At 52.0% G+C, this 27,940-nt stretch overlaps 11 protein-coding genes across 11 annotated transcripts; 7 read left to right on the top strand and 4 right to left on the bottom strand.

Moving 5' to 3' along the window:
* Window positions 1-65: 65 nt before the first annotated feature.
* Window positions 66-3,629, top strand: PXA1 (ATP-binding cassette long-chain fatty acid transporter pxa1). The gene is made up of 2 exons (XM_062906957.1): window positions 66-3,043; window positions 3,103-3,629. Exons 1-2 carry the CDS (start codon window positions 901-903, stop codon window positions 3,540-3,542), a joined length of 2,583 nt encoding a protein of 860 aa, XP_062769857.1. The 5' UTR covers window positions 66-900; the 3' UTR covers window positions 3,543-3,629.
* A 693-nt stretch (window positions 3,630-4,322) lies between these two features.
* QC763_103855 (uncharacterized protein) lies at window positions 4,323-4,595 on the bottom strand (the record flags this gene model as incomplete). Its single annotated transcript, XM_062906956.1, has 2 exons — window positions 4,323-4,488; window positions 4,558-4,595. The coding sequence occupies 2 exons, from the start codon at window positions 4,593-4,595 to the stop codon at window positions 4,323-4,325; spliced, it is 204 nt and encodes a 67-aa protein (XP_062769856.1).
* A 481-nt stretch (window positions 4,596-5,076) lies between these two features.
* On the bottom strand, window positions 5,077-5,292 carry QC763_103853 (uncharacterized protein; the record flags this gene model as incomplete). Its single annotated transcript, XM_062906955.1, has 1 exon — window positions 5,077-5,292. One exon carries the CDS (start codon window positions 5,290-5,292, stop codon window positions 5,077-5,079), a length of 216 nt encoding a protein of 71 aa, XP_062769855.1.
* Window positions 5,293-6,014: 722 nt separating this feature from the next.
* Window positions 6,015-9,461, top strand: QC763_103850 (uncharacterized protein; the record flags this gene model as incomplete). The annotated part of the gene is made up of 4 exons (XM_062906954.1): window positions 6,015-6,726; window positions 6,845-6,997; window positions 7,063-7,076; window positions 7,136-9,461. Exons 1-4 carry the CDS (start codon window positions 6,688-6,690, stop codon window positions 9,459-9,461), a joined length of 2,532 nt encoding a protein of 843 aa, XP_062769854.1. The 5' UTR covers window positions 6,015-6,687.
* A 3,400-nt stretch (window positions 9,462-12,861) lies between these two features.
* xyl1 (D-xylose reductase) lies at window positions 12,862-14,816 on the top strand. Its single transcript, XM_062906953.1, has 3 exons — window positions 12,862-13,287; window positions 13,580-14,367; window positions 14,427-14,816. Exons 1-3 carry the CDS (start codon window positions 13,146-13,148, stop codon window positions 14,460-14,462), a joined length of 966 nt encoding a protein of 321 aa, XP_062769853.1. The 5' UTR covers window positions 12,862-13,145; the 3' UTR covers window positions 14,463-14,816.
* A 617-nt stretch (window positions 14,817-15,433) lies between these two features.
* Window positions 15,434-16,698, bottom strand: sds22 (protein phosphatase regulatory subunit Sds22; the record flags this gene model as incomplete). Its single annotated transcript, XM_062906952.1, has 2 exons — window positions 15,434-16,392; window positions 16,449-16,698. The coding sequence occupies 2 exons, from the start codon at window positions 16,696-16,698 to the stop codon at window positions 15,434-15,436; spliced, it is 1,209 nt and encodes a 402-aa protein (XP_062769852.1).
* A 1,049-nt stretch (window positions 16,699-17,747) lies between these two features.
* QC763_103820 (uncharacterized protein) lies at window positions 17,748-18,048 on the top strand (the record flags this gene model as incomplete). Its single annotated transcript, XM_062906951.1, has 2 exons — window positions 17,748-17,974; window positions 18,018-18,048. The coding sequence occupies 2 exons, from the start codon at window positions 17,748-17,750 to the stop codon at window positions 18,046-18,048; spliced, it is 258 nt and encodes an 85-aa protein (XP_062769851.1).
* Window positions 18,049-20,138: 2,090 nt separating this feature from the next.
* Window positions 20,139-21,793, top strand: QC763_103810 (uncharacterized protein; the record flags this gene model as incomplete). The annotated part of the gene is made up of 4 exons (XM_062906950.1): window positions 20,139-20,329; window positions 20,388-20,794; window positions 20,844-21,075; window positions 21,132-21,793. The coding sequence occupies 4 exons, from the start codon at window positions 20,139-20,141 to the stop codon at window positions 21,169-21,171; spliced, it is 870 nt and encodes a 289-aa protein (XP_062769850.1). The 3' UTR covers window positions 21,172-21,793.
* A 1,216-nt stretch (window positions 21,794-23,009) lies between these two features.
* Window positions 23,010-25,398, bottom strand: CSN12 (COP9 signalosome (CSN) subunit). Its single transcript, XM_062906949.1, is given in 5 exon segments — window positions 23,010-23,472; window positions 23,599-24,010; window positions 24,071-24,358; window positions 24,413-25,322; window positions 25,332-25,398. Coding segments are annotated over 4 exon segments (1,374 nt in total). The 5' UTR covers window positions 25,003-25,322; window positions 25,332-25,398; the 3' UTR covers window positions 23,010-23,388.
* Window positions 25,399-25,462: 64 nt separating this feature from the next.
* Window positions 25,463-26,829, top strand: RPL20B (60S ribosomal protein L20B). Its single transcript, XM_062906948.1, has 4 exons — window positions 25,463-25,598; window positions 25,975-26,159; window positions 26,219-26,395; window positions 26,454-26,829. The coding sequence occupies exons 1-4, from the start codon at window positions 25,595-25,597 to the stop codon at window positions 26,610-26,612; spliced, it is 525 nt and encodes a 174-aa protein (XP_062769848.1). The 5' UTR covers window positions 25,463-25,594; the 3' UTR covers window positions 26,613-26,829.
* A 326-nt stretch (window positions 26,830-27,155) lies between these two features.
* On the top strand, window positions 27,156-27,917 carry QC763_103780 (uncharacterized protein; the record flags this gene model as incomplete). The annotated part of the gene is made up of 1 exon (XM_062906947.1): window positions 27,156-27,917. One exon carries the CDS (start codon window positions 27,156-27,158, stop codon window positions 27,915-27,917), a length of 762 nt encoding a protein of 253 aa, XP_062769847.1.
* Between the last annotated feature and the right edge of the window lie 23 nt (window positions 27,918-27,940).

Here is a 27,940-nt window from a genome sequence, read left to right as displayed (position 1 = left end):
TTTCAGATCGATCTGTCAGCCTTTGAACAGCTCGGGGGGACTTCAGTACTTTCTCCACATATGCAGTACATTCCCACCTTGAGCCCACAGAAAACTCGAGCCTGCCTCGACATAGATGGGGAGTTGGAAGTAATTATTCATATAAAGAACCTGATATCTGTGTTGCTGTGCGATTGATATATCGGTTGATCGAAGCGGTGCTTGCCACAACCTGGAACAGGCCTCTCCATACATCGAAGACTCTTTGGAAAGCCCGGAACAAGATCTTGATGCACGGTGCGAAATGTGGGTAAATGCCCCGCCCCTTTCAGTGAGGATTGCGGGGAAAACCCACTGGATTGGGCAGGTCGCCGGGTCTTAGATCCCCAAGCAGCACGCCTGGGGGGCGCACCTGACCAGGAACAGTGGCTTGCTTCCTGGGGGCGATGACGTTGAGCACGCAGCATGCTGTGGCTGGAGCAGCGACACCTCGGGATATTCACATGCCATTCTTTATGCGTCAAACAACAAGCCATAACCGAAAGAACAAGAGAAACACGACATCCAATTCTAAGCGATCCTCTTCAACACAACGCTTGCTAACCCGATGTTTACTCCGGGACCGACGCACCTCGACAGCCCGACAACAAACACAAGTGTCTCTTTTACAGTTTAAACCAAAGCCACGGCCACCCGCCGTTTTATCCCCAAAACTCTACCTACGGCTCTCGGTTTCCGCCTCCTTACCAACCACTATCTCCGCTACACCACATCACAAATAAACAAACAACGACGCGGTATATAAGGGTCCGAATGGAATAGAGTGCTTGAGCCCGGAGGCTCGGGAGGAATAACAAAACTACACGCCCCCCTCCCTTTTTCGGATCTCGTCGCGTGCAACAGACGACGACGACGACGGTCATGGCAGTCCAGTCAACCCTCCGGCACTCGGCCGCCGAGGAGGCCATTGCCACCTTTGTCGAAAAGTACGGCGAACTCATCCGCACAAAGCTGCGCAGCACGTCCAAAACAACGCGCCTGCTATGCACCCTCGCTCTCGCCACCTCCATCATCCTCGCTGGCGAGGGCACCCGACGGAAGTGGAAACGCAAGCGTGAGGAGCGCGAGACAGGGAGGAAACTTGTGCGAACTAACTCTTGGCTACACAACAAGGACGGTTCTCGCACCATTTATGTTCCTTACAAGGATGGCACCTCCAAGGTTGTCATCTCGAGTACCAAGCCGCTCACCTTTGAGGCCCATCGCAGACTGTTCCTTAACCCACCTAGGGTATCTGGGTTGGGAGATGGCCACGTCCCGGCAGCACAAACCAAACCGGGTCTCAACCTCGCCTTCCTCCACCAGTTTCTCAGTCTCATGAGCATCATGATCCCCCGCTGGACAAGCAAAGAAGCAGGTCTCCTCGTCAGCCACGGCGCGTTCCTCATGTTGCGCACCTATCTCTCCCTGGTAGTCGCCCGCCTAGACGGTGAAATCGTCCGTGATCTCGTGGCAGGAAACGGGAAAGCCTTCCTCCTCGGTCTAGCCAAGTGGTGCGGTCTCGGTGGCTTTGCCTCTTACACCAACGCCATGATCAAGTATCTTGAATCCAAGGTCTCGATCGCCTTCCGCACCCGTCTCACCCGTTACATTCACGACCTGTACCTTAATGACAATCTAAACTACTACAAGCTCCACAACCTCGACGGAGGCGTCGGCCAGGGAGCAGATCAGTTCATGACCCAGGATCTCACACAGTTCTGCGCCGCTGCCGCAAACTTGTACTCTTCCCTTGGAAAACCGTTTGTTGACATCTGCGTGTTCAACTACCAGCTCTACCGCTCGCTCGGCCCGTTGGCGTTGACGGGTTTGTTGAGCAATTACTTTCTTACCGCCTCCATCCTCAGGAAGTTGTCTCCCCCCTTTGGCAAGCTCAAGGCTGTCGAGGGCAGGAAAGAGGGTGACTTTAGGAGCCTGCACGCGAGGTTGATCGCCAATGCGGAGGAGGTGGCGTTTTATGGCGGTGCCGAGATGGAGAAGACGTTCTTGAACAAAGAGTTCAAGAGTCTGAAGAATTGGATGGAGGGGATTTACATGCTCAAGATTAGGTACAACATCTTGGAGGATTTCATTCTCAAGTACAGCTGGAGTGCGTATGGCTACCTTTTGTCGTCACTGCCTGTTTTCCTGCCTGCTTGGGGTGGGCTTGGGGGGGCGACAGAGGTTGCCGGTGCGACTGCGGTTAAAGGAGGGAGGGAAAGGGAGAGGATGAAGGATTTTATTACGAATAAGAGGTTGATGTTGAGTCTGGCTGATGCAGGCGGGAGGATGATGTACAGCATCAAGGATCTGAGCGAGCTGGCTGGGTATACCAGTCGGGTGTACACGCTTATTTCTACTCTGCACAGGGCGCACGCGAATGCGTATTATGTTCGCGGGAGGGAGAACGAGCTGTACTCGCTGAGCGATGTGCAGGGGACGATCCAAAAGGGGTTTGATGGGGTGAGGTTGGAGAATGTGCCGATTGTGGCTCCCGGGTTGTGGCCTCAGGGCGGTGAGGAGTTGCTCGAGAGCTTGAGCTTGATTGTGAGGCGGGGGGATCATCTGCTGATTTCGGGGCCGAATGGGATTGGAAAGTCGGCTATTGCGAGGGTGATTGCGGGGTTGTGGCCGGTTTATCGGGGGTTGGTGTCTAGGCCGAAGAACAATGGGGAGGATGGGATCATGTTTTTGCCTCAGAGGCCGTATCTGAGCATCGGGACGCTGAGAGATCAGGTTATTTATCCTGACGGGGAGGCGGACATGAGGGAGAAGAGGAAGAATGAGTATGATCTCAAGAGGGCGCTTGAGCAGGCGAAGCTGGGGTATTTGCCTGATCGAGAGGGGGGGTGGGACACGAGGAAGGAGTGGAAGGATGTGCTGAGCGGTGGTGAGAAGCAGAGGTTGGCGATTGCGAGGTTGCTCTATCACGAGCCGCAGTATGCGTTTATCGATGAGGGGACGAGCGCGGTGAGCAGTGATGTGGAGGGGTTGTTGTATGAGACTTGCAAGGAGAAGGGTATCAGTAAGTTTTTTTTTCTCCCCCGTTTTCCCTACCTACAACTAACATTTGTCCTTTTCCAGCCCTCATTACCATCTCCACCCGCGCTTCGCTTAAGAAATACCACACCTACAACCTTGTCCTCGGCCTCGGCGAGCGCGGAGACGAGTGGGAGGTCCAGCGCATCGGCACCGAACGCGAGAAGATGGCTGTCGAGAAGGAGCTTCACGATCTGAGGGAGAGGTTAGCTCAGGTGGAAAAGTGGAAGAAGAGACGGGAGGAGATTGAGACGGAGCTCAACAAGGTCTGGGTTGGTGGTCAGGAGGAGGAGCTGGGCGCGCCCGCTTATGTCGTCGGTGAGGAGCAGCAGAAGGAGGAGGAACAGGATCGGCAGACGGAGGCGGAGGAGACGCAGGATGAGTACCAGGAGGCGCAGAGCAGGGTTATGAGTGACGATGAGGGGGATGAGACGGAGACGGAGGAGCAGAGGACCGGAACGGAGGGGTCGGGGATTGTGGTTTAGCAAGGATTTTTCGTGTAACACTTTGTAGTAATGTTGAATGCGTATTGGATATTTGAGGTATTGAAGGGGATAGATATTTATTTTGAATTTGTGTTTCCTTGTAAGCTGTTGTTAACGGATTGGTTCAGTGTCATGATAAGTGGTGGTCTCTTGTGGGACGTGTGATTTACAGCAAGCATACTTGAATCTGGGTTGAATGTCTACACAGCTATGCACTTGAATTACCTATGACTAGGCTATGCGTCTGAACCCAGATGCCCGGTAGGCAGTTCAACTCCAGCCTGCCACTGCTGTATCATTCTGAGCTCTGGACCATGCTGAGGCAACTACTTTCACTTTTCAGATAGCTATCAGGCCTACCTGAAGTCATAAGCGAGCCACGGCTGTCACCGGCCCTCTTTCTGGGAGACCTTCTTCCTTTCTCATAATTCAACCCCCTTCTGCAACATTCAACCAACTCCCCAAATACTAACGCCCTCTTCTTTCCGAACCAAACCCCCGGATACCTACAAACCTATCAAGAGGTGTCCTTCTACAATCAAACGTGACAGGCTGTCATCCCCTTGACGTAACCATGCATCATCATCGGGATTTGTGCGCCTGCTCGCGTTTGTTCTGCAGGTGGTCATACCCTTATTATTTTTGCTCTACATCCTGGCGACTTCCTCGGTCATCAGTCTTTCTGTGAGACAAAACCAAGAAAGGATGTGTACGTGTGCAAAATGATCTATATGTTGTGGAACCAAAGGGAGAAGGGGGGTGTTTGATGGATGGATGTATTTACCCGGGACTTTTTTCAAACATCAAAGGTAGTGTAAGAGCTCGCGCAATAAATAAAAAGAAAACAAGTTCTGCGGGTTGGGTGAGTGTTTCGTCATACGGCAGCTTTTTTGGGGGCCGTTTTGTGCTCCTGGGCGGAGGTGGTGAGGACTGTGTGGCCTGAGGCCTATGTCGGCTCCATATGCCGTATTCAGCTACGGGATTCCAACCAGTGAGGATCAACAGGTTGACGTACGAGGAAAAGAGTGTGTGTAGGGCTAATGCGAGCTGCATGTCCCACTGGTTCAGACAGATCAGGGGATGGGCCAAGGAAGAAGCGGCCACGCGGGAGGAATCGTTGGTTGACCCTTCCGCAAAGACGGGCCTACATTGCGAATCTAAGAGTCAAGGGTCCAAGAGGGGCGCGGGGGGGCCAAATCGTCATCAGTCGAAGAGTATTGTAGAAAGTAACGATTGTCAAAGATATTCTGGACTCGCCATGAGCAGGCAAATCGAGAGCTGGTCCGATATCGTCAAGGTAATCCATTGCCAAGGGAAATAAAGAGAAATGAGTTCCCCGGGCGAGAGATTCCGTCTCCCGTGCCGTTGAGGAAGAAGGACGGGTAAACTCAACGCGGCGCAAGCGAACTGTCTGGAAGGCCACAATGTCTTAGATTCTACCCCACACTCCCGTTCTCCTGGGGACTGACCGTCACTCCCATTTTCTGTACGCGATGGTCAGCGTGGCATCCATGACCTTAAAACCCACCGAATATTATGGACGAATAGTAACCAAGCAAGGGACTCGATTCCGTCCCACTGGAGCCGGTCTGGGAAGCTTCTGGCGCTTCGACTTGCCTGTGGCCAACCTATATTGCAACCACACTGTTGGGCATGTAACGTCTGAAAGGAGCAGGGCGGCAGGTCGGTTCAGGACACTAGGAAGGGGCGCATCTTGTCGAGGGTCTCTTGTTCGCTTGATTGTGGTCATGCGCCGGTAGCTAAGCTTTGATGGCCTAGCTGTTGCACAGATTACTCGGCTTACGACCGATGGCCGCCACAAAGCTTGTTGCAGTGTAAACAGTCTTGTAAGTGTGTGAGGTGAGAAGTGTGAAGAAGTCTATTTTGAGGATATTCAGCATGGCAGTACCTTGGTGGATCGTGGCAAACCTCACTTTATCCGCTAGGGCGGGCACTAGGAAGAACGGCAGTCCAGCTGCTTGCAGGCTCCATTAGAGTTGGCAGCTAGAATTGGCGGACGTCAAGACTTTACATAAAAACCGTTGACGAACCCCAGAGCTGCCGGGACTCGGAAGACTCGACAAGACGACGGAAACAGGAAGATGCTGAGCTCGGTTACCACTCAACAGACTACCCGAGGTGCATATGGTGCATTGCTATGGCATTCTTTGTAATTCTGCCGACTGTCTTGTTGATCACCATCTGCCGCGGAGTGCCACTCTCATCACCTACTAGAGCTGGGTGGTTGATGACCCAACAATTCCTGGGCAGAAAGTGAAAGCGTGACGATGACGGCGGCGTTGAGAGGTGGAAAATGTAGGCTGTGGAGTGGTGTGAGTGAGGGGAGTCCCGGCGGACCTTTGAACCTCTGTTTGTGGAGGGGCTCCATTGTGGCCCCACCCCCGCCGAGCACTCAACTACTTCTGGAATCGAACCGGATCCTCTGGGTTGCAGTCGGGTACTTGGCAATAATCCCACTGTGGTGTAAGGGTGGAAAGTACATACAGGAACCTGTCCATCCAGGTTGAGCTGCATGTCCCAAGGCGCCTCAACGTCCACTGCTCCTTCTCTCGACATCTCCTCTGCCGTAGCTCCTGGCTTCTGTCCACACCCTAACTGTCCAGACCTCCGTCCGACGGATGTTTCGAAAGCTCAGCCCTTCTTTGGCCCCAATTGTCATTATCGATAAGCCACCGTCCAAGGGTCGCAGCGCCGAGAGCTAGCTTACCTTGTCGATTGCATCAAGCATCTTGATCCTGCGCATCTTTCTTCCGAGTATCCGTATCCACCCTTAATCTACCCAGACGCGAAAGATCAAAGAGGAACATATCGAATACCGCATACCGCATACACATATTCGGATCACACGAGCAAGAACGCGCTGCGGCATTGGCCCGATCTTGCGACTCCAAAGCCATTGCGCAACCCCTACGCGCATACGCCATCCGTCTTCCGAGCGTTCCCGTCGAGCTTTGCTCTAGTCCGTTCCATAGCTCCTACATATATCAGACTCGTCAACACACATTCGGTTGATCCTACTGCCGCCCCGTCCTCACGACGACGGCTCTGCGGCGGTCGAATAACGACCGACCCTCCCCGCCTGACAAGTGACGCGCCGCCGGGTTAGCATTTTTCGGCGCTCACAATGGCGGGGTTCTTCCAGAAACTTAAGGGTGCCGGCACTGTATGTACACCTGTGATTAAATGTTCCGAGCGCGGGTGTTTGTTTAGGCTCGCTGCTGCGTGAAACCTGATGCTCAATGTCGGTGGTCTTCTACCTAGGTTACTAACACTGGCCCTAGGCAAACTCCAAGTCTGACAGCACCACATCGTCAAAGGGAAAGGCAAAAGAAAAGGATGATCCCGCGCTGGACTTGACCCCGGTGGAAAGGCTTCTCCAGAATGCCGGAGCAATTAGGCCAGATGGAAGTGACAAGTTCTTTGGGTTGGAAAATGTGAGGCTTGCTTCATACGAGTTAAAAATCAATGTCATGAAGCTAACAACTGTGACTTGTTGTAGTTTGGAAACACATGGTATGCCCAGGTTGGGAGACGGGATTCTGCAGACAACAACTAACCCTCCAGTTCAACAGCTACTGCAACTCAATACTACAGGCACTCTACTATTCCGAGCCTTTTCGAGAAAATGTCCTCAACTATCCTTCACTCCCCCCGAACAACGGCCTCAACGGCGCACCCAAGAAGGTTAACGTGACAATACGAGAACCGGTACAGCCTAATCCAAAAGACCCAAAGGGTAAAGCACTCTCGGCGCAAGCAAAACAGCGCCAGGTGTTGGGAGGCGGGCAGCTTGCGCCCGGTGGCGTCACACCTGTGCGTCCCGAGGACAGGCCGGATGCGCCCGAGTATAAGAAGAAGCAGGCCATGATCAAGGGTCCAGTGCTGGAGCTTGCGCAGGAGAACCCGGATACATACGGCATGCAGGAATGCACATTCACCGGCCTTAAGGATATATTCACGGCCCTTATCGAGAGCCAGTCTCGTACCGGTGTTTTAAGCCCCCAGCGGTTTCTGGAAATTTTCAAGCGGGACAATGAGATGTTCCGAAACTCTATGCACCAGGACGCCCACGAATTTTATGGCCTAATCCTGAATGATGTTATCGCCAACGTCGAGGCAAACGCTAAGCGCATGCGGGTGGAGCAAGCAGAAGGGAGCGGCAAAGACGGCCCACTATCTTCACCAGACACCGCATCAGTACACAACAGCAACGCAATCGATTCAAGAACTCCAGCGGCCGGGTGGGTGCACGACATATTTGAAGGCGTTTTGACATCCGAGACCAGATGCTTGACCTGCGAGGCAGCCTCGCAACGAGACGAGACATTCCTGGATCTATCGATTGATCTCGAGGAACACTCATCAGTAACGTCATGCCTACAGAAGTTCTCCGCTGAGGAAATGCTGTGTGAACGTAACAAGTTCCACTGTGACCATTGTGGTGGCTTGCAAGAGGCTGAGAAGCGGATGAAGGTCAAGAAGTTACCAAAGGTTCTGGCATTGCATCTGAAAAGATTCAAGTATACAGAGGACTACAGCCGGTTACAGAAGCTCTTCCACCGGATAGTATACCCTTATCATATCCGTATGTTCAACACTACAGACGACGCCGAAGACCAGGATCGGCTGTATGAGTTATACGCGGTTGTTATCCACATCGGCGGTAATGCTTATCACGGTCACTATGTGTCGGTTATCAAAACCAAGGATCGGGGTTGGCTTCTGTTTGATGACGAAATGGTTGAACCGGTGGACAAGCACTTTGTCAAGAACTTTTTCGGCGACAAACCAGGAATGGCATGTGCCTATGTATTGTTTTACCAAGAGACCACGTGGGAGAAGGTACGGGAAGAGATGGATGCCGAAGGGTTGGATCAAGTGCGGGAAGCAAGTGAAGCGGCAGATCTCGCAGCAACCACAGTGACGGCCGAACAGACCAACGGCACACACCCGCCACCACTGACGAGACTGAGCACCCAACCGTTACCAACTCTGGAGGAAAACGAGACGCTGGCCACGTTGGAGCAGACAAAGTCGGCACCGCTCGACAGTATAAGCCCAGTGTCTGTACTGGCCTCGCCAGTAAAACAACCAGCCGGACCAGAAGGCTATAGCCACCCCTTAGTCGCCGCCCCACCACCGGGATCAGCAGTCATGACCAAAGCCGACGAGGCAGCAACCGTACCGGCCAAGTCCAAGGAGGAAATCAAAAAGGAGCAAAAGATGCAAGAAAAGGCTGAGAAGGCCCGGAAAGCAGCTGAAAAAGCAGCCGAAAAGGAGGCAGCTAAACTCGCCGCCAAAGAGAGACTGTTCGACAAATCCCGCGATTCTACAACAGAAGACGAGGAAGAAAAGCGCCGGAAGAAGGACGCCACAACAACCGGGTCTGACTCATTTGCTGCTGTGGACAGCCCCTCTGTTGAGAAAGACAGCAACAACAAGTTCACCCCAACGGGGTTCTTTAACCGGGCAGGTCGGAACAGCAAGACGATGACACGGAAGAGTCTTGCGTTTCTCAAGACTGGGGACAAGGACAAGGAGAAGGACAAGAACAATGCCGATAAAGCGGATAGGAGTGACAGGAGCGACAAGACGGAGAGCAGGGCTAGTACTGCTGCTGGGGAGTCGTCGAGTAATGGTGGCCATGATGCTGTGCTGCCTCCTGTACCGGCTTTGCCTTATCTGAATGGTGTTAGGAGCAATGGGACTGCGGGACAAAACGGGCATTCTTCCTCTTCTTCTCCTGGGGTTGGGCCCTCACGGTCGGACACGGCGCCACCCGAGTTGTTTGGGGGGAGTCCCACGAAGGACAGGGACGGTCACAAACCGGCTTTGATGGAGAGGTTTACGTTTGGGTTGGGGAAGAAGAAGAGCGGGAAGTTTTTGGGGTTGTCTTAGAGAGGCGACTTCGAGGATGGACATGGGGACGGCAACAGCAGGGGGTGTTGTTGGAGGGGAGGGTGTTGTGATGAGTAGTGTGGGATCGAAAAGCATGGGACAATAGTTAATTGTTAATGATTGTTTTCATGGGTGTGGGGGGGAGGGTGTATACCAATATTCTGTGTTTCAAAAGAGGTTGGTTAGCTGGGCAAAAAGAAGGGGAACGGTTTATAAGAGTAGCGAAGAGTCATGCTTGGTATCATTATTCTTCGGCAAGACATTTTATAAGAAAGAGGGGAGGACGATAGGTAGCTGTTTTTTTTTTTTTTTTTTTTTTGTTGCTTCTGGGCTCCAAGCTCCTTGTTGTTCTTGTTGTTGGAATACGTGGGTTTTTTTGTTCGAATTATTTGGTTTTTCTCTTATGGGGTTTCAGCGAATGGCTGGGTTGTAGATAAAAAAAGTAGTCTACTTCTTTGCAGATATTTATTTACACACAGGTTTTTGAACCCCAGAATTGATTTGGCTTTTTGGGGGTTGTTGTTGTTTGCATGCAGAGAGTTACATGAATACCTACGTACCTACCTAGGTAGGGGATGTTGTGGTGACAACAACAGCTCTTGACAGAGGCAAGGCTATGTGAAATTACTTATCACCAGCATATCATCTTGACCAGCACGATCAAATAAACCTTTTTCGGTCTACTTCGTAAGTTGAGTGGTAATTACCCGACCTATTCTTGCCTATACATTAATGGCAAAGATTTTGTGATTCATGGGTGGCTCGCTTGATGTGGACTGTGGCGGAATATTTTGTGTGGTATTACGTCTGCTTTTTGTAAGTATTTCCAGGTATAGCTTATTTGGAGGAACATGGATGTAATGCTTTTTGGGTGGGGAGGTTATGGGGTCCAAACTGATTTAAGGGGGCTCAAATGTAGGTAGCCAAGGGTGGTGAAGGATTGAGGGGAAGAATGCCATTTGGAGTTGTCTCGATATTAGTTTTATTTCTGTTATTTGTAGAATTCGAGTGCGGTTTGGATTACTGGCGACATGTTTTACATGGCGTGATATCAAGACTATGGGCCGGACTTTTGGGGGGTTCTCTTGAGTGGTGTTGGTCGTGTTCATGATGAAGTTTGAACTACTTGTGAGGAGTGAAGTGGAGGAGATTTTTTTACATGATACACCTGGTCGCAGTATACTATCTCCTGACAGATAACTCGTGCAAGTATGAATACAATTGCGTCTTGTAAATGTGTGGATATATGGGTGTTATGCTTGAGGTTGGAACAGAGAAACACGTGATCCACAAACAAGGTCAAAACAAACCCCAAGTTGGATGAGGATTCCCTTCCAATCAGAAGGAGATTACTTCTCTAGGATAGCTCCTTCGCGTGGTACTGCCCAGGTAGGAATAGCCACGGGCTGTGGATCTGACGCTGAGTGTGAGCGGGACACGGGAAGGGAGCTAATGCATTTGGAGGTGCTGTTTTTAGTTTCAGAACTGTGGACAAGGCGGACGAGGCGAGGCTGCGGTGGATGACGGTAGCATGTACCTTGCCTGGTGGCCGTTGGAGTGTTTCTTGGCGGATGTAGTGGTGGTAATAGGAGGTACGGATGACATGTACCTGGGGAAGGGGTAGACATGACGACTGTTCTTTGGCTTAGTCGGTGAGAAAAAGCTGCTCTCTTGTCATGATAGTATGCTGAGACGTCATGAGAGACCTCTGGGAAACTCAAAGGAGAGGCGCAAGAGTATAGAGAAGTCAATCTGGGAACAAGAAGGCTGGGCCCATATGAGAAGCTTGAGTTGGAGAAGCATGTGGGGAGGGTGACAAGACAGTTGCAATAACGGTGTCATCCCACATGGTTCCCATTAGACAGACATTGTGGTTGCTGTTTGGTTGGCTCTCCCGGTGCCCCTTCCGGCGGCCTGGATGACGAGAGGACCTATCTGCTAAGAACAAGCCTCGCCTGCTGTGGTGTCTTTCAGAGATTGGATTGGCTGAGAAACTTCCTCTTAGATGTAGGTTGTTCTGAACCCACGACGAGCAGGAAGTGTGCCCTGAGTGTGGCGATGGAACTGAGAGGCTCAAAAAGAAGCATGATGACGGGCAGTCAGTGGTTGGATGGGTACTGGTTGGGGTCCAATAGGGCAGAAGCTGATGTCCCATTTGGACACGACAGGCTGACAACCACGTGGACCATCAAGGTTCTCGCCCAGCGACCACTTCAGCCTCGCTATTCTTCCGTCTTTTTCTCTCATCAGATGATTCAGCATGGTTTTCTGACAATGGCAAAACTGATGTTGCAACACAGCTCCAGCAGACTAACAACTTCATCCGGAAATATTGCCCGGCAGAACATGGCACCTGCCTGTCTTTTGCAGTCAGATGACAGAGATCTGTACCTTAGCCAAACTGTTCTCTTCTTCAGCAGCACCGGCATACCTACTTCCAGGGTGTGGTGCAACAAGGTTCCCGAGACAACGGCAGCCTTGCGCGGTTGAGTGAGGCCGGCGGCGAGATAGGAGGTTCATGGTGGATATCTCGCCCTTTTGCTGCTAATTATCCGGTTGGCTTTTGGCGGGGCCTTCTTCAGGCTAAATGAGGAACATGCACCGGGTTACCGGGTCAAGTCGAACATCTCGGTTTCCACAGCTCTAGTGGGACATGCCCTGCATCAAACTTGCAAAGCACAGAAACCCCTCCGCCACGTCCTCCCGGAGCCATTTGCCTGCGTTCCATCCGGATGGTATCATGGTACCAGGTGTGAGCGTCTTCAGATCTGGACCAATATGGCAGTTGAGCCGCCCCCCAAAAGAGACCTCACGATATCCCTTTTTGGCGTCACTGGTTCTGAAAAGGGGTCCTTTCAATATCACGAGAATATCTCCAAAGTGAACCTCAGAGGGCCAACAAAACAGAGCCGGTACTGGGTACCTACAGGATGCCATGCCATGTATGTGCGAGGCTAATGGATACTCCACACACCCCTCGAAGAGTCCACTGCTTCTCCAACAAAAAAGGAGATGCCCGTTTCAACCGCACAAATGGGCTCTCACCACTCGGGTCCACAGCTTCGAGCTCCGTGTCAGTGGACAATGGCAGACGGGCTGCTGCCCATTACCCACGCCAATCAAGCAGGCAAGGTCGGGAAGGTAGCCGCCTCACGCATCTCAACATCTAGCTGCCGGCCAGTAGAATCACGCGCTTTTTCCATGCCAGCCGAGATCATCGAGGTCTTGGTCATGCGACTGTCGCATTCAAGCACCGCAGAGAGGCCGGAGGTGAGGGGGTCCCTGGTGTTCTAGCTTGTGCTCCCGCGCTGTATGACGATGCGGGCGGGTCTTGGAATTGGGACACGGGAGAGGGGGAGGAGGTGGGCGGGATGGAATGACCCTGCTCGACGGCACATCATCTAGATGAAGCGTAACTCGGCGCAGAGCCCAAGGGTGGACACAATGGGTGGGAGGGCACCTTCCCCTCCGGCTCGAAAGCTTAGTATGGAGACGGCCAGCCGGTATAAGTAGTCCCATGGGAGCACCTCGACGCCCTCATGACGTTCCAGCTGATCTTTCCTCACATACCCATCCATCTCTCTTCCATCCCACCGCGTGAGTGAACCCCCACCATCACCGCGAGACTCCGAGGACGAAGCACTGACAGTTCATCCCGCACATCAGACAAAAAACACCGTCACAATGGCCCCCGTCATCAAGCTCAACAGCGGCTACGACATGCCCCAGGTGGGCTTCGGTCTCTGGAAGGTCGACAACGCCATCGCCGCTGATGTCGTTTACAATGCCATCAAGGCCGGTTACCGTCTCTTCGATGGCGCCTGCGGTAAGCTGAGACCTCCCCCCTTCATTCTGTTGCACAGCCAACACCACACCTCGGATACTGGATTCGCACTTTCTGGTTGTACCTCACTTCTCAAGAGCTCATGGAGGGGGTGTTGCTCAAAAGTGAGGGGCACGAGGAACAGTTGTTCAGATTATTGCTACCCCGCCCCCTCCATGCTTGCCCTTGCCCCCACCAAGGCACAAGCATGGGGGGTTAGGGATAGACGCCTTATCGGTGATCGGGCCATTGTTTGCCGTGGTGCTAGGAACACAAGCTGACAGAGATAAATCAGACTATGGCAACGAGGTCGAGTGCGGCAAGGGTGTTGCCCGTGCCATCTCGGAGGGTATTGTGAAGCGTGAGGACCTCTTCATCGTCTCCAAGCTCTGGAACACCTTCCACGACGGTGAGCGCGTCCAGCCCATCGTCAAGAAGCAGCTTGCCGACTGGGGCGTCGACTACTTCGACCTCTACCTCATTCACTTCCCCGTCGCCCTTGAGTATGTCGACCCCTCCGTCCGCTACCCTCCCGGCTGGCACTACGAGGGCGATGAAATTCGCCCCAGCAAGGCCACCATCCAGGAGACCTGGACCGCCATGGAGAGCCTCGTCGATGCCGGCCTCGCCCGCAGCATTGGTATCTCCAACTTCCAGTCCCAGCTGATCTACGACCTCCTCCGCTACGCCAAGATCCGCCCTGCCACCCTCCAGATCGAGCATCACCCCTACCTCACCCAGGAGGAGCTCCTTAAGCTTGCCAAGCGTGAGGGCATCACCGTCACTGCCTACAGCTCTTTCGGCCCTGCCTCTTTCCTCGAGTTCAACATGCAGCACGCCGTCAAGCTCCAGCCCCTAATGGAGGACGACACCATCAAGGCCATCGCCACCAAGTACAACCGCCCTGCTTCCCAGGTCCTTCTCCGCTGGGCCACCCAGCGCGGTCTTGCCGTCATCCCCAAGTCCAGCAGACAGGAGACCATGGTTTCCAACCTTCAGAACACCGACTTCGATCTCTCCGAGGAGGACATTGCCACCATCTCTGGCTTCAACCGCGGCATCCGCTTCAACCAGCCCTCCAACGTGAGTCTACTCTTTGCGAACGCTAACGCTTGTGACACAAGACTAACTCATCTTGATAGTACTTCCCCACTGAGCTCCTCTGGATCTTTGGCTAAATTGCTAGCCCGAGCAATCCAAAAATAAAACAACAAAATACCCCCTTTACCCGAGCCGATCTGACCATCATCTCAGCCATGTCGTCGCACATGGTGGAGATTTAACCTCCCTTTTCCGATATGGAAGAAGAAGGGAGGTTGACTGGCACCATCTCAGCCGGTCAACTTGTCACGAAGGAATGAAAACAAATAATGCCCCCCATCCAACCCAACAACACACACATACCCCTGGAAAGAAAAAGGAGGAATGGAAGAAAGACAGGAGGACAGGATACGTAGCCTTTTAAAGAATACGTGTACTTTTGGGAAAGGATAGCTCTTTTGCATAGAGAATAAGAGAGTACAATATCCAACTTTTTTTCATGATTGATGGCTGCTCTTGAATGTGAATGTATATGACTTGTGTGAACACTCGACTTGATTGTGCTGGTCTACATTGACACAAGGGCCAGTTTGTAGCCGTCATCCAAAAAGGGACCATAATAAACGATTGCTCCCCCTCCTTGATAAACATGTTCATTTCTCTATTGTTTTTGCCTTTCCCATACAGATTTTGCCTTTGATTCCCTATGTAGCAGGTTGCTCACTGACACCTACCCACGCTAATAATCCATCTCCCAAAAAATCGACAAAGGGTTGGGGAGGGGGGGGGGCAGACATAAAAATCAAAACAAAGTAATGCATAATACCTTCTTGACACACATGAAAAAGGGAATCAAAAAATATGGGATTGTTCTCCCGGCCTTCTTAGCCGTCCTCCAAAAAAGGAGCCTCTAAGCTCAAAAGATGGGAAACCAAAAAACGCCACCTGCAATGCTATTGACAATACAACAAAAAAGAAATGGTATAAAAGACGGGAATACATGAGTTTTCCCGCAAAAGGCGGGGGAGAAAAAATCAAAACGCCACCGGGGCTGAACTATTTCTACTTTCAGGAACACCAAAAAAAAGAAACTACAGGCTCATGCTGGTTACGTTGTTCGTACAAACGCTACACACCTTGTTAGCTCTACACCCAGGCAAGAGGGTATAACAAAACAAAACTTACTAGCATCAATCTGCCTCACCTGCGGCAGCGCGAGCCGGACCTTGTTCCTATAGACCGCCGGCCCCCTCAGCTGCAGCGGGTTCCCCTCAAAGTACACCGTCGTCAGCTCCTTCTTGTCCCCAAGCTCCTTTTCCACCTCGTTGATGTCCCCGATCTGGTTGTAGCTCGCCCAGAGCTCCTCCAGGTCCTTTAGCGGTCCCAGCCCTTTCAACGACTTGATTTGGTTGTTGGAGATTTCGAGGATGCGCAAAGCCGTGTTGTTCTCGATCCCGGCGAGGGACTCGAGCGCATTGTGCGAGATGTAGAGTTCCTCCAGCTGGGGGACTTCCTTCAGGGGGGACAAGTCCCTGATGCGGTTGGATTGGATGGATAGGAGGCGCAGCGAGGAAAGGCCCGAGAGGCCGTTGAGGGTGGTGATTTTGTTTTTGGCTACCCAGAGCTCTTCCAGCGCGGTGAGGTGCGAGATGTTTGTGATTTCGCGGATGCGGTTGGAGCCGAGTTCGAGGTTGCGGAGCTTGGTCAGGTTTTCGAGGCCGTCGATTTTGGAGATTTTGTTGGAGACGAAGAAGATGTCGGTGAGGTTTGTTAGGTGGGAGATGTGCTTGATGTGCTTGATCTTGTTGAAGGAGAGGTCAAGAGACGTCAGATTGGTGAGGTCCTCGAGGCCACGGCCGATGTGGGAGATGAGGTTGTCGTAGAGGTCGAGTTCCTGGAGGGTGGAGGCTATGCCGGAGAGGCCTTCGATATCTTGGATGAGGTTTTGGCGGAGGCAGATGCGGACGACTTTTTGGAAGCGCGCGAGGCGGAGGGCGGAGATAGACTGAATACGGGAGTGGGTGCAAATGATCTCATCGGTTTCGGGGTCTTCGTCGTCGAGGAGGTCTAGGATGGGAGGTTAGCTGGGGGATTGCTGGCATAGTTTGGAGGAAGGAACTTGCCCTCGTCAGCGGGGACCTCCTCTCCTATTACCACATTGTCATCATCAGAGTACTCGGGGTCTGAGAGAGCTTCGGGGTTCGCGAGGGTGGCAGTTTTAGTGACACGCAGCTTGCCGTCCCAGCCCTTGCTATTCTTAAGCCCGGGACTAGTTTCGCCGTCGTGTCGCGGAGAGGGGTTGTCGTCAACCAGCTCGATGTGGTGGCCAGGCGACCGGGGCGCTTCCTCTGAAAGGTCTACGGAAGCAGGCATGGTTGATGTTTGTGTTTTGTGATGTGTTGCGATTCAGAACCAAGCAGAAGAGGCAGAAATGGGCGCGGACGTTCAGCCTAGCGAGACCCAGGCTGGTTTATATTGGACAGCGGCTGTGGGCATAGAGGTGGTAGAAAATTGAGGTCACCAGTCGACCAACTGCCAGCCGGCCTTCAAAGAGGGGCGCCCATGCTTATCATCACCTCATATCGGTTGCTGTCAGCCACCCGAAATGCACTAAGCCGGGAAGTCAGCGCGGGGCTTAGCGGTGATCGTTAGGTAAGCCGGTCCCGCTGTCAATATCCAACGTCCCGGTACCATCAGACGAAAAGCATAATTCCTCGCTTGATCTTTAGACACCCAATTTCCCCATCCGCGACCTCGTCTTTGGGTCTCCGGTTGCTATCTTCTCTGGACCCCTTCGCGATAATGCTGGCCAGGTAGCTACTCCTCCACGAATTACATGACGACAACAACTGGGGACTTGGACAGCTTTCCGCCCAACCATACCAGCCCAATCCACCGAACCCAGCCCTTTTGTTCACACGGCACGTACGGGTCTCTACCTGCAGGTGGACCTTGCTGCATCTCATCTCCACGTCTGACGAGTGGAAGCTGGACACATGACTGAGGCCATGGCATGAGGAGCGCGAAATACTTGCACAAGAGCGAGATCTCTTGCGGTTTCAACACGCCATCCCACCCCAGCAACATCCCGCGGGCCATCCCGCCAATGACTGCCGCCAATGCCTGTGACATACGCAGTCCTCTCTGGTCGCTATCGGCCTCTCAGCAGGCACATCAAATGGCATCAGCCGGTCCCCAAGTTGTTGCTGCACATGAGTTGTCGTTGCTGCAGTCCCTTGAGATTGCCTCAGTTTCGGGTCGATGTGCAGCATGGTCCACCGCGGCGGTTTCGTCCACGTATCACCCACATTATGCCAATGGAGAGCACTTGCCGCCGCAGGCTTCATACCCAAACAATTCTAGTGGCACCGTTGATGTTCACTGGCTTGTTGATTGGGCTGTGGATTTGGAAATGTATCATGATGGTGGTCTTCCAGAACAAGATCATCTACATGCCAGGACTGCCCCCGACTGCAAGGAGCGAGCGCATTGCTGACTGGTTAAGCCGCTGTGGGGGACTTCAGTGGAGGGAGGAGAGGACCAAGGCTGCTGACGGAACAGATCTCGCAATGGCGGTTGCGACGGTGCCGCTGCCGAAGGGGAATCGGCAGGTAGCCGCGGACGTCGGGAAGTCTGTTGTGGCACATGTGTATGTGCTCTACTTTCAGGGTCAGCCACCATGAGATATGCAGGACACTGTATGCGAGACTGACGCTGCGGTAGGGAACGCCTCGTCCATCCCCCCTCGCTTGCCAGACCTGTCGTGGGTGTTGCGGGCTGTCAGTGACAGCAAACAATATGCTCTGGCACCAATGGAGTTGACTTTTGTCTGCCTGAGTTACAGAGGATATTGGACGTCCCGTGGCCGCGCATCTGAGCCTGGCATCCGCCTCGATGCCGAAGCCGGAGCAAACTGGATTTTGCAACACCATGAGCGAACATTTGGCAAAGATAGCACCACGAAGCCGATTTTCCTGATTTGGGGACAGTCGATTGGCTCGGGAGTAGCAACAAACCTGGCCGCAACCGGACGCATCCCGGAAAAGCTACCTATCCAGGGCGTAATTCTTGAGACCCCCTTTCTATCGATACGATCGATGCTAGGGACGCTGTATCCTCAAAAATGGTTGCCATACAAATACCTGTGGCCTTTTCTCAGAAACCATCTGGACAGCTATGCTAACCTGAAGCTGATTGCTCAAAAGGCCGAAGAGAAAAGTTGCGACGCACCCTTCATATACATCCTCCAGGCTGAGCGGGATGAGCTTGTGCCGAGAGAGCAAACCGAAAAGCTGCATCAAAGATGCATTGAACTCGGCCTCCCCGTTGAAAAAGGGGTTGCCTCGGTTGCGTTCCATCAAGAAGCGATTGCTCGAGGCCCTGGGAAAAAGCTTGCTTCAGAAGCAATCTTGAAATTGATAAAGCGGGCCTTGGATGCTTCTCGGGGATGAACTTCGGGGTGGCGATGGCATCTTGTAGGGCAGATCCGAGCCCCTGTAGATCACCCCGGGCAGCGGGCCCATGGCACAAAACAGACAGAACAGGGGGGCACCGGTTGGCGTCAGAATAGTCAATGAGGCCCACTGTTAAGGAATTAATATTTTGGCGGTGCGACCTGGGCCAACTGCTCCGGCCTCAGGGAGCCACCTGGGCAACCCTCCCTTGAACAACACCAGAATCGACACTTCTGACGACCCCATACCTTTATTTGACAGTTGGCTGCATCAGAGTGTGTGCCAAGATCCCAGAAACTTGCGAAACCAGCAGCGAAAAAGCAAAGCGTTGACAATCCGTCGTGATGTTACCCAAAGCACGTCAATTAGCGGCACGGCTGAAGGAGTCGTTTGCTCCGTCCGTTGCGTTGGGTCGGCCTCGGGTGGACTGTGGAGGTGGTGTGCTTGTGTTATAAGATACCAGGTCTCGCCCAACAAGTTGTGGCTCGAAGCTCTCCCAAATGCTGTCTCAATGACCCAATTGACTCAATTGATGTCTTGCATCTCGAAAAGTGTCAAAGTCTGATCCTTTTACCATCACATCTTCTCCTCGACATGAAAATAAAAGGCTGGAGGCTTTGGCTGCCTTGCCAGCTGCTGCTTAGCAGAACTTCACGCCACTGCCGGGAGACAGGTGATTCGAGGATATGTAGGCAGCCTCGCAGGATCAGCCTTCACTTTCACCGTTTTCACATCTGGTCATCAGTGTCGCAAGTCCTTCCATTCACACCCGTCCCTTGCCTCGCACACGCCATGGTCTGATCCCTGTAAAAGACATGATCCATGGAATTTCCCCTGGCAGACTCCAGCCAACCCCCCAGTCAGCCTTGCCTAAAACAGCTAGCTCCCAAGTCAGGTGATATCGTGTGAATATCGCATCAAGACGAGCAGGGGTCAGTCGGGGCCGATAGCACTCAGACGCGTCCAATCATGGAACGCGTGGAGAAGTACCTTTTTCGGTGTCGCCCAGAAGGCTTCATGAGTCCGCCTGGCAGAGATTTTCCAGGCATCTGCGCATGGACGCCTCATACCGTTATATAATATGGCTCATCTTCCCCGCACGATGCAAACTTGTTCTGGTCTTGCCATCGAGTGCATTTCATCGCCTCATTCCCCACAGGTAAGGAAGGGTCCATCATCAGCATCGCATCGTCCATCGGCCATCAACTCCCGGCTTTTGTCTTTTGTTTCATCATTATTGTTTCTGTCTGTTTAATTACGCACTTATCACCTCCGCCGCCACCGTACCGTCCCGCACAGCATCCAGGAGTGGTATTCGAGTGCGAAGGGAGTTGCGCGAGGAAAAGAATATCAAACATCATGTTTTCCACCCGCTACGAGCCTGTTCAACATGTGCGGAGCAAGAGCTTCAGTAAGGGTCATCGGTCTGGGAAGTCGACTTCGTCATTCAGCAAGGAGGCCGGTATTTCCAAGCGACGACCTGAGTCTCAATCCGGCCGTCGTCGTGCAGGCACCATTTCCAATGCCAATGCGTCTCACTCAAACTTTGAGTAAGTCGCTAGATGGTTTGCATGCCCACTTCAATATACTGACATAATATGACCCCAGCAACTCTCCCATCTCCGCCATTGTAACTCTCGTCGTCGGCCAGGAGCAACGCGTCTTTGCTGCCCACGAACATGTCCTCTCCACATCACCCTTCTTCCTCAACATTCTTCAGAACCAGATGTTTGACTCCCAGACGAAGAAGATCTCCCTGCCCGACGAAGAGCCTGAGATCTTCTCGTCTGTCCTCGAGTATCTCTACAAGGGCGATTACTTCCCCCGCCTCGTGCATAACAAGAAGCGCAACTCGTGGGAGATGGAGCAGCTGACAGATGAGGCGCGTCATGATGCCACCATCTACCACCATACTGTTGACGGCGAGCTTCTCAAGGACACGGTCATCTACTGCGCGGCGGAGAAGTATGGGTTAGACGAGCTGAAGAGGGTGTCGTTGAGAAAGCAAGGTCTTCGTATGTACACCATTTCCTCTTGACTTGTTCTCAACGCTAAAACAGACAGAATCCGGTATCCAAGCGAGTATCATTCTCTCCTCGGCCCGCTACGCCTACGCCCACACTCCCGACACCGACTCCAAGCTCCGCGCCCATTATCTCGCCCTCATCATCCGCTGCCGCAGCACCTTCAAGAAGAGCGGCACGATGCAGCTTGAGATGTTGAACGGCGGCACCCAGCTATTCTTTGACTTGTTTGTGGCCATGTGCAACCATGTCGATGACCTTTCGAGTGCTGCGTAAGTTTTGCCCATCTGCGTATAGTCCTGTTGGCCACCGACTGACTGGTCAATAGGAGCACCCCTCGCACACCGAGAAGCGGCGGCCGTTTTTAGGCTGCCCATCATGATACTGCCTTGATCTACTTTGTCTGTATTTCCTTTGTCCGCGATACCACGGTCTCGCACACCCCTCTCGACATCGACAAAACAAAACAAATACCCCCGACTCGAGATGCTGTTTGTTTGGCCTTTTGCTATTGTTACACCCTCTCATAACTTAATGACTCATGTGTTTTTCTTCTCTTCTTCACACCCTTTTATTTCTTATTACTTTTTCGGGAGGGTCTTAATCATCGGATCATTATCACCATAGATTGTTCTTCATTTTTTTTTTTTGGAGTTCTTTGGGTTTGCTTTTTTCTTTTGGTTGTTTTTCCCTTGACATTCACAAGTTTAAAACCCCAAAACATTTGTACTAATATTTTCTGGGCGGGTATTTCTCATTCTTCTGGCATGCTTTTGAGAAGGTTTAGCCGTATTTGTATTAGACGGCACACTACCATGGGGTGGGTTGTTTTATTTTCCCTTGTTTCCTTTGTACCATCATCTCACATTGGTTTGGATATCACGTCGGTCGTCAGACGAAGAGCGAACGCTGGGTTTCGGAGGATGGAATGAACAGGGCAGAATGATCAAGATGTTCTGGACAGTGGGAAAACGGGAATAGGAAGGGGGGAGAGAGGGAGGGTGGGTGATTTGTATGACTACGATTCTTACGCTCTTTGGTGGAAAAAAAAGCTTGTTTTCGCTTGTTTTTTTTTTTTTTTTTTTTTTTTTTTTTTTTTTTTTTGCAGCTAGAAAGAGGAACATAACTCAGGAACGATATCAAGATATCAAAACCAGGAAAAAAACGCTGGAGGCTTTTTCTCTCGCTGTTTTTTCTCTTGAGAATGAGAAAAACACCAAGCTTTGCCAGCCGATTTTTGGAGAGCTTTCACCCCCCTAAAATTTCTGCAGACTCTGGAAATCTCCGTGAGAGCCTTCATACTTGAAAATTTGATCTCGGTGAGAATGTGTCATTGTGGATTAATCGGTAATGACGATAGCAAAAAGAATGTTTCTTTTGCCACCACGACCTGCCATTGAAGCGGATTTTCAACTCCCGCTTTTGCATTGCTACCTAGTCCAGAATGACCTGCCGCACCATTCATCCCCTACCTTACCCACACCACCCATACAGCTGGGAAAGTTTGGGTTGTCCAATAGGATGGTAACCGCCATTTTCCACACCACCTTTTCGATGGCAGGGGGGAGATAAGGGGGACAGAAGACGGTCAGACCCGTTCACACACACCTTTCTGGATATTTCCATCAGACATGGGAAGAGGGGGTGGAGAAACATGTCTTTGTGCCATCGTAATGATGGAATGTGTACAATCCCCTTGTGTAAGTGACTCAAGATGAATGAGCCTTGTTGCTCATCTCATCACTCAGGGGTTGAGTCAAAAGCATGTCTTGTTGCGCGGGCAGTGAACACGCAGTTTGAACACAGAACGGAGGCATGTTGGGTACCGTAGATCGAGAGACAAAAGCCAGGGGGTGCGCATGGTGGTGTGGGCTGTTGCAAAAAGTACCGAATGAGATGATTGTAACAAAAGAAAAAGGAATGGTGTCATCTTCATGGATTGAACCTTCTCGGTACCTCACTGTAATAGTAATGCTTACGGTGTAAATATGGTGGTGCGGCACACTTGATTGCTGCGGGAAAAGGGGGCGATGTTTAGTGGGTTTCCGCCCCGTTTGGGGCCGTTTCCAAAGCAACCCCGCACTAAACTATATCACCAAACCAACACCCCCCAAAGTCACCGATTCACGCTGTTCACGCTCACCCTGATTCTTGTAGTTTGGATTTTTGGTGGAGGAGACAAAACTATAAGACAGTGGATTAAACTGACTTTGTAATTGATTAACAGCTTTTTCCCCCGCTCAAATGCTATCCATATCCGTAATCCATGTCCCTTTCGTTCTCAAGATCTTTTTGCAGCCCGCTGTTTTGTTGGTGATGGTGTGAGAAAGCTCCCAGGCTTGTTCACGCACGCCAAGTGGTGATAGGTATCCGATGGCACCACCACAAATGCCGTCGTGCGGGATGGATGATCCCTCCCTTTCCTGCCGTCGGGTTCGGGGGCACCACCATGAAATTGTCACACCTTTTCCCTACATGACCAAGAACTCGGTGAGTCCCAGAAGATCCAGTTGGACACAGCAGTTGATGATGATCTTATCAAGCCTTCCCAAATGGGGCGCGGTCAATGCCCATATCTGCCCCGCTCAAACGCCAGTCCCGGGAAACGCCCCCGACTTGCTGAGCACCACAATACTTCGTTCACGAGAGATATATCCCTTGATCAGTCCCTACAAACAAACGGTGTCAGTGACTGGATGACTCACGGACGATGTTACACCAATCAATGTCGACAGCCGTGGATGCCTTGACGCCCCAGGCAGAAACATGAAAGGTAAGGCATAATTTTGACTCACTTTGTAAATCATATTTGCCAAAAGACACTCAACCTCGTCATTGTCAACCTTCTCCTCGCTGCCGAGGCTGATAGCCGCGGCAAACTCTGCTACTGGGATACGAGTCCGGCGAAAAGGCTTGTCTCCCTCCTTCGCTACTGGCTCGAAGCCGCCGGCGATGAACACTTTGCGGAGGAGATTGCGTAGTGCGATGTCGCGTCCTCTTTCGAGGGTGAGGTAGATGCGCCGTTTGACAAACTCGTCCTCGGCTTCCTGAAGGGCGATGTCGAATTTGTGGAGCTCGCCCTGCTTGATGCACCGAGAGAGTGGGAGGAAGAGCTTTTGTAGTCGTGGGTAAGGCTCCAGCAGCTTTTCTGTGGGAAGGGTGTGGGTTGTGATGAGGTGGCACGGAATTAGATATGTCAAGATCAACCTAGGTGTATCATATTAGCAAAGCGTAAAAGATCCATGTAGAGCATGGAAGGCCACCTACTCTTTGTTCCTCATGGCGTCTTTGTGGCAGGTGTTCCATGCTTCCGTCAGATGCTTCTCAGCTTCAGCATAGTTCTCCTCAAGGAAGCATAATACTCCTTCGTGGTATTTGAAAGTGACCTGCTGAGACTTTGGGAATGCATGAAAGTCTGGCATATCTCCCCGTCCTGCGGTCAAAATCCTCAGCACATTTTTCGACAATCCTGTCGCATTGAGCTTGAAGTAAGTCTTGAAGAGAAGGTTGACGATGTAATAGAGCCCCCATTTCCGAGACTCTTCGAGTGGTGCTCTGTAATGATATTAGCCTCAGCTGGCAGCAACATTAAGAGTACGGAATTCCTACCTGTCACTCAGGCAAATCGTGAATACTTTGTTAAGAACTCGCGCACAGTCCTCCAATTTCTGATGTTTCTGTAATTCTGGGTCAAAGTCATCTTGGAATGCAGTAGCCGAGTTGTCGTTGACACTTGTGTGCTCATCCGCCTGCATCGCAAACAACCGCAGATGTTTGCCCGCCACATAGAGACACGGAATGGTCCAGGCTTCAAACTCATGACTGTTATACCCCTGGATGAGAGCGTTGATCAAGACTTTCCACTGCTCATAAGCATTGGTCCATGATGAGGTCTGCTGCACTTGAGCAAGGATGCCGGCAGCTTGCCAGTAAGCAAAGTAAACCTCGACCCAACCCTTGATCTCCTTTTGGCCGATGCCGTCCAAACGCGCTGAACTACTGGAAAGACCACGCTTAATGGCTGCTTTCACATCGTCGTCCCGAGCTGCTTTGTAACTTCCCGCACCATTCGCACTTTGCCATATGCTGGACAACTGGCTAGGAGTCAACTCTGGAGAGATGGTCTTTGCTAGTCGGTAACCATCCCTTGTCTTCCAAGCCTCTCCAAACTCGTGGTAAAGCGCTGGGCCGAACTCCATGATGGGATGTTTGAACTGGGGTGTTGACAGGGTGAGCTTGGCTTGGGCGCAGCTGTGTGATGTTGTGGTTGCCCCACCAAGTGATGGGAGCGGTATCGAGTTGACTGTTGTTCTTATTGGAGTCGAACGATTGTCTGCAGATGAGGATTGATCGCAGGATAGCCGCCAAATTCTACAAATATCGCTCTCGGTGGGCAGTCTCAAATATCTTGTAAATGTAGCTGGAATATCGTCCTGTATTGGGAGTGCAGTGGAAGAGTGAGATGGCAGCTTGAGCGTGAGAGGATTGCGTTGCTCTGATTGGCTTGCGAGCTCATATCTTGGCTCCCTTAAAGTTGCCCCACCTCTGTGGCGTCAGCTTTCAAAGTCACTTCCGCCCCGCCACATGTGGCTGAGGTTCTCTGCGGGGATGGTCAATGCGCGCGAGCCCTAAACCAAGCACACCCAATTTTTTCTTGACCCTCGTTATCGCTAATTCTGGACTCGGACAGCACACGGCATCGACAGCGATCCACGACAAACCAGCAAAGTAAGTTAGGCCTCGGTGTTAAAGAGAAGATACCTTTGAATTAATCTAACGATCCTTTTCCAGATGGGTAAGCAATTTTTTCGATTCCATTGGCATCTTTTGAGTTTGCAGCGAAGGCGGCGACCGAGAATAACTTCGACGAACGACGACAAATTCACCATCCGACGAAATGCATGACACGATGGGAGGGAGGCTTGCCTCAAGATATGTGAATTGGGCAGGGAGGGAACGACTCGTTGATTGTTGCTGTGGAGGACCATGTTGAGAAGATATATCAGGGTTGGCATCGGGGTGCCGCAATCTATCGCCTATCTTCGACGGGGAACTGGGAGTTTGTGCATTCTTTATCGACCGGCCAGCACTCGATATTCCAACACGCCGCCATCGCTGCAAACTCGGGATCTTTACGACAAAACACTCGAGATACTGACAATCTGTGCCAGGTCGTCTTCAGGAATACCAGGTCATTGGGCGCCATCTGCCCACCGAGGCTAACCCCAGCCCCGCCCTCTATCGCATGCGCATCTTCGCGCCCAATGAGGTTATTGCCAAGTCCCGTTTCTGGTATTTCCTTCGCGGTCTCCGCAAGGTGAAGAAGGCCACTGGCGAGATCGTCAGTGTCAACCAGGTATGCTCGCTTGGAATCAATATTTGGCTGGGGACAGAGGAGACTGACCCGTATCATAGATCTCCGAGAAGCACCCCCTCAGAGTCAAGAACTTCGGCATCTGGATCCGCTACGACTCCCGGTCTGGTACCCACAACATGTACAAGGAGTACCGTGAGACCTCCAGAACCAAGGCTGTTGAGGCTCTCTACTCCGACATGGCCGCCCGCCATCGTGCCCGTTTCAGATCCATCCACGTATGAACAAGCCCACGGAAATCGTGCCCGAGTCTAGATACTGACAATTTGCATCTAGATCCTCCGCGTTGTTGAGATCGAGAAGACCGAGGACGTCAAGCGCCCCTACATCAAGCAGCTCATCACCAAGGACCTCACTTTCCCCCTCCCCCACCGTGTCGCCAAGACCAACACCAAGAAGGTCTTCAGCGCCACTCGCCCATCGACTATTGCTTAAAGGGGTTCATGGATGTGGCTGGGTTTGGCAGGTTCTTCAGGTGTTCACTAGGAAAATGGGTTACCAGCATTTGCTCCCTAGAATGAGCATGAAATGAATAAATGGTCAAGCACGGGTTTGCGTTTCGGGGCACAGTTGTTCTTATTGCTCTTTTGGTGTCCACGGTCTCTGGGATTGCTCGTGCAATGTTTTTGAAATTGAACAAAAGTTTGGACGCTTCTCTGGATTCCGCGGGTGGTGACATTGACCGCGGTAGGTTTGCGGCGGTTAAAGTGTAATGTGTCGACCAAAGGGCGCAGGCTGAATGGTGTAGTTGTGTAAGACAGTGTCAGCCTTGCATTTTCCCACTCCAAAACAGGAAGTTAGGTTGCGATATTGATATCAGCCAGGGATGCCTGACTCAACGGCTGATCCTCACGACTACATAATTTTCACCTTTTATTTTCAATATCTCTCTCTTTTCAGACTTGACCTAGTTCCGTACACTCGCCGTCCCCACTCTATCCCACTCACCTTTGGCAGACATATCGCGCATCGTTCATCATGGCCGACAACACTCTCGACGTCGCCGCCATAAAAAACGGCACCAACAATCCAGACGACAGCAGAGTCATTGACCCCAAGCCGGACAAGTCTACCTTTGTCCGTGTGAAAACCACGCTACCCAAGCGACCTTTCCCCTTAAACGCGGAGAGGAAGGCAGTGTACACGGAACGGCTCATCATCCGCCCTCTATCCAAGACTGACCTCCCGGCTTTGCACGAACTGCGAACCCAGCCGGAGGTGATGGTGTGGACTTATCTGGGGGTGGTGGACAAAGACATTGGGGAGACGTGGCAGAGGTTGGAGAGGTTTGTGGAGGGGAACGAGAGGGAGAATTACAACTGTGCGATTTGTTTGAGGGAAGAAGGAGGAAAAATGATTGGGATTGGGGGGTTTCATAATGCGATGTGGAGTTTTGGGTGGCCGGAGATTGGATATATGTTTAGACGGGAGTATTGGGGGCGGGGGTTTGGGAAGGAGTTTATGAGAGGGTGGGAGGGGATTTGGGGGGCGTTGGAGAGGGGGGTGGTTGAGTTGATGGTTGATCCGAGGAGTGTGGTTGTGGTGGAAGGGGAAGGGGAAAGGGGGGTGGTGGAGGAGGTGGTTATTGCTGTTACGGCGGAGGGGAATAAGGCTAGTCAGAGGATCTTGGAGGGGAGTGGGTTTGAGAGGTTTTTGACTTGGGAGGAGGAGGATGGGGGGGGGAGGGGGTTGGTGAGGTTGCCTACGTATCGGTTTGTGGTTGGGAAGGGGGGGAGGTGATGTCATGTTTGGGAGAGGTTTAG

This window comes from Podospora pseudopauciseta, chromosome 1 (genome assembly GCF_035222475.1).
Source record: "Podospora pseudopauciseta strain CBS 411.78 chromosome 1, whole genome shotgun sequence".
NCBI classification, from domain to species: Eukaryota; Fungi; Ascomycota; class Sordariomycetes; order Sordariales; family Podosporaceae; genus Podospora; species Podospora pseudopauciseta.
Note: the sequence above shows the minus strand (reverse complement) of the source record. Positions and strands in the feature narration are given on the sequence as shown.

Excerpts from the sequence above, each read along its gene's own strand:
- RPL20B (XM_062906948.1), top strand. Across the intron at positions 26,160-26,218 it reads AGATCGTCAGTGTCAACCAG|ATCTCCGAGAAGCACCCCCT; the intron begins GTATGCTCGCTT and ends CCCGTATCATAG. Across the intron at positions 26,396-26,453 it reads CCCGTTTCAGATCCATCCAC|ATCCTCCGCGTTGTTGAGAT; the intron begins GTATGAACAAGC and ends ATTTGCATCTAG.
- PXA1 (XM_062906957.1), top strand. The coding sequence starts at position 901 with ATGGCAGTCCAGTCAACCCTCCGGCACTCGGCCGCCGAGGAGGCCATT. Across the intron at positions 3,044-3,102 it reads TTGCAAGGAGAAGGGTATCA|CCCTCATTACCATCTCCACC; the intron begins GTAAGTTTTTTT and ends GTCCTTTTCCAG.
- xyl1 (XM_062906953.1), top strand. The coding sequence starts at position 13,146 with ATGGCCCCCGTCATCAAGCTCAACAGCGGCTACGACATGCCCCAGGTG. Across the intron at positions 13,288-13,579 it reads TCTCTTCGATGGCGCCTGCG|ACTATGGCAACGAGGTCGAG; the intron begins GTAAGCTGAGAC and ends GAGATAAATCAG. Across the intron at positions 14,368-14,426 it reads GCTTCAACCAGCCCTCCAAC|TACTTCCCCACTGAGCTCCT; the intron begins GTGAGTCTACTC and ends TCATCTTGATAG.